Source organism: Lactuca sativa, chromosome 4 (assembly GCF_002870075.4).
Source record: "Lactuca sativa cultivar Salinas chromosome 4, Lsat_Salinas_v11, whole genome shotgun sequence".
Classification (NCBI taxonomy): domain Eukaryota; kingdom Viridiplantae; phylum Streptophyta; class Magnoliopsida; order Asterales; family Asteraceae; genus Lactuca; species Lactuca sativa.
In genome coordinates this window covers 66366493-66368835 of record NC_056626.2, presented here as the reverse complement: position 1 = coordinate 66368835, position 2343 = coordinate 66366493, and the positions used below count along the sequence as shown (strand labels likewise).

At 33.9% G+C, this 2343-nt stretch overlaps 1 protein-coding gene across 1 annotated transcript; it reads left to right on the top strand.

Moving 5' to 3' along the window:
- The first annotated feature begins 615 nt into the window (after positions 1 to 615).
- Positions 616 to 2096, top strand: LOC128133444 (uncharacterized). Its single transcript, XM_052770890.1, has 4 exons — positions 616 to 1071; positions 1163 to 1238; positions 1359 to 1444; positions 1605 to 2096. Exons 1-4 carry the CDS (start codon positions 616 to 618, stop codon positions 2094 to 2096), a joined length of 1110 nt encoding a protein of 369 aa, XP_052626850.1.
- Positions 2097 to 2343: the final 247 nt, after the last annotated feature.

Below are 2343 nucleotides of genomic sequence, written 5' to 3'. Positions count from 1 at the left end.
CCGTTAAGTTGTCAAGATAAAGTTATTGACGAGTCTCATCATGAAAATGAGTCAGACTCAGTTTGTCCAAGTCAAGAAAGCTATCATAGTCTTCATAGTTCTGAGAACGAATATGAGCTTATAAATTATGGTGAAACTTATGCATATAGTAAGATGAATCCATTTATGAAAGTCAATTCTAAATTCCCAAGTGTAATTGCTTTTAGAAGAGCATTAAATCATTATGCACTAACAAATGAATTTGAGTATATCATTGAGAAAAGTGATTTGACAAGACTTACAGCATGTTATGGAGATAAAAAGTGCAAGTGAAGAATTCATGCTTCTCTTACACAAGATGGAGTTACTTTTGAAGTAAGTATAAAATTTGAGAAATACTAAATTCATCAACATTGTTATTATGTTAACATAATTATATGGTCTTTTGCAATTTTGTAGGTAAAGAAATTTATAGAAACTCATTCTTGTACTTGAAGCAACAAGAGCGGTAACAAACATGCCACTTAAGGATGGATTGCTGATGTTGTCACCGACAAGTTGAAATCGGAAGGCGATGTCTCTCCTGCCGACCTAAAAAAGTGGCTTATGCATACCTACAATGTTGAAGTACCATATATGAGAGTTTTTAGAGGAAGAGAGCAAGCTTATACCGATATGTATGGCAAGTGGGATGACTCGTATGTAAATATATTTAATTTCAAACAAGAACTCGAAAAGAGAAACCCAGGAAGTGTGGTGGAGATTGATTTGCAGATAGTGGGTGAAAAGAAACATTTCTTACACTTTTTTATATCATTAACAGCATGCTCTAAGGGGCTTCTTGCTGGTTGTCGTCCATGCATTGGGCTTGATGCTTGTCATTTGAAAGGGGAATTTAATGGTGTGTTAGCTGCTGCCACAAGTATCGACGGTAACAATGGTATGTTTCCAGTAGCCTATCGTGTGCTTGAGGCAGAGAATACAAAATCATGGACTTGGTTTCTCACATCACTACAAAAAGCGATTGGTATACCAAATGGTCTTGTTATCTCCTCTGACATGCAAAAGGGGTTGGAATTAGCTATTACACAGGTTTATCCTAATATTGAGCATCGAGAATGCATAAGACATTTATATAGCAACTTCAAAAAAACATTTTCGAGGTGACTTTTTCATGACCAAGTTATGGGAGGCTGCAAATACCTACTCTGTTGGTAAGCATGATAAATTGTTAAATGAAATTGGTACTAAATGTGCAGGTTCAATTTCATATTTGAATGAGAACCATAAAAAGATATGAAGTAGAAGTAAGTTTGGAACACTTGTTAAGTGTGATTACATTACCAACAATATTTCAGAAACTTTTAACTCTTGGGTAGGTGACATACATTATAAACCGGTGTTTGATCTCCTTGATGCAATTAGAGAAAAGCTTATGGAAAGATTTGACAATAAAAGGAGTAAGGTGAAAAAATGGAAATGACCATTAGTTCCAAAAGCAAAGAAGTATCTCAAAACAATCACCAAGGCAAGTTAATGAACTATATACATACATAATTGTTTTTGCATTAAACATATATATTTTTCCTGATATTAGTTTATTCTTGTTTTATTTTCTCATGTAGAACTTGGGTGAATATCAAGTTTGTAGAAGCAGTGATAATAAAGCAGAAGTGAAGTTCAAAGGATATCGTTGGGATGTTGTATTGGATGAGAAAAAATGTAGTTGTCGAAAATGGCAAGTTACAGGCCTTCCATGTGTGCATGCAACTGCTTTTATTGCTTTCACAAGGGAGCCTAGCTGGGAAAAATATGTTGATACATATTTCACAGTCGACAAGTTTAAAGAAGCATATGCTTTAGAAATTGGTCCAATGCCCGGAAAAGATCAATGGGTGAATATAGAGACAATCGATAAGATATACCCACCTATTATAAAACGACCGCCTGGACGACCGAAAAAGAATAGAATTATACCACATGATAAGCCTAAGAAAAGGCACAGATGTCCCCGTTGTGGTTTATATGGACACCATCAAAGGACTTGCAAAAATCTCGCGTCTCAAGGTTTTGATGAAGCATCCTCTAGCAAGAGGAAAGAACACAAACCATCATGAGTTTTTGTTATGAGTTTCATTACATTTTAGTACTTTAATGCTTTCTGCATGGATTGTTTAATTTTTTAATTTTGTTGTTCGGTAGAATTTGCATGAGAAAAACCATTTAAAATTTGATTACATATATATATATATATATATATATATATATATATATTGGGACCATTTTTTAATGAATTTATGCCATAGGGATTGTTTCTGTAATGTATTTCTCTAACAATGACCATTTATATAAACATTTTCTGCT

Bases quoted from the DNA above. Each gene is read 5' to 3' on its own strand.
- LOC128133444 (XM_052770890.1), top strand. From the start codon at position 616: ATGAGAGTTTTTAGAGGAAGAGAGCAAGCTTATACCGATATGTATGGC. The intron at 1,072-1,162 runs GTTTATCCTAAT...TTCATGACCAAG, and splicing joins TGGAATTAGCTATTACACAG to TTATGGGAGGCTGCAAATAC. The intron at 1,239-1,358 runs GTTCAATTTCAT...ACTCTTGGGTAG, and splicing joins AATTGGTACTAAATGTGCAG to GTGACATACATTATAAACCG.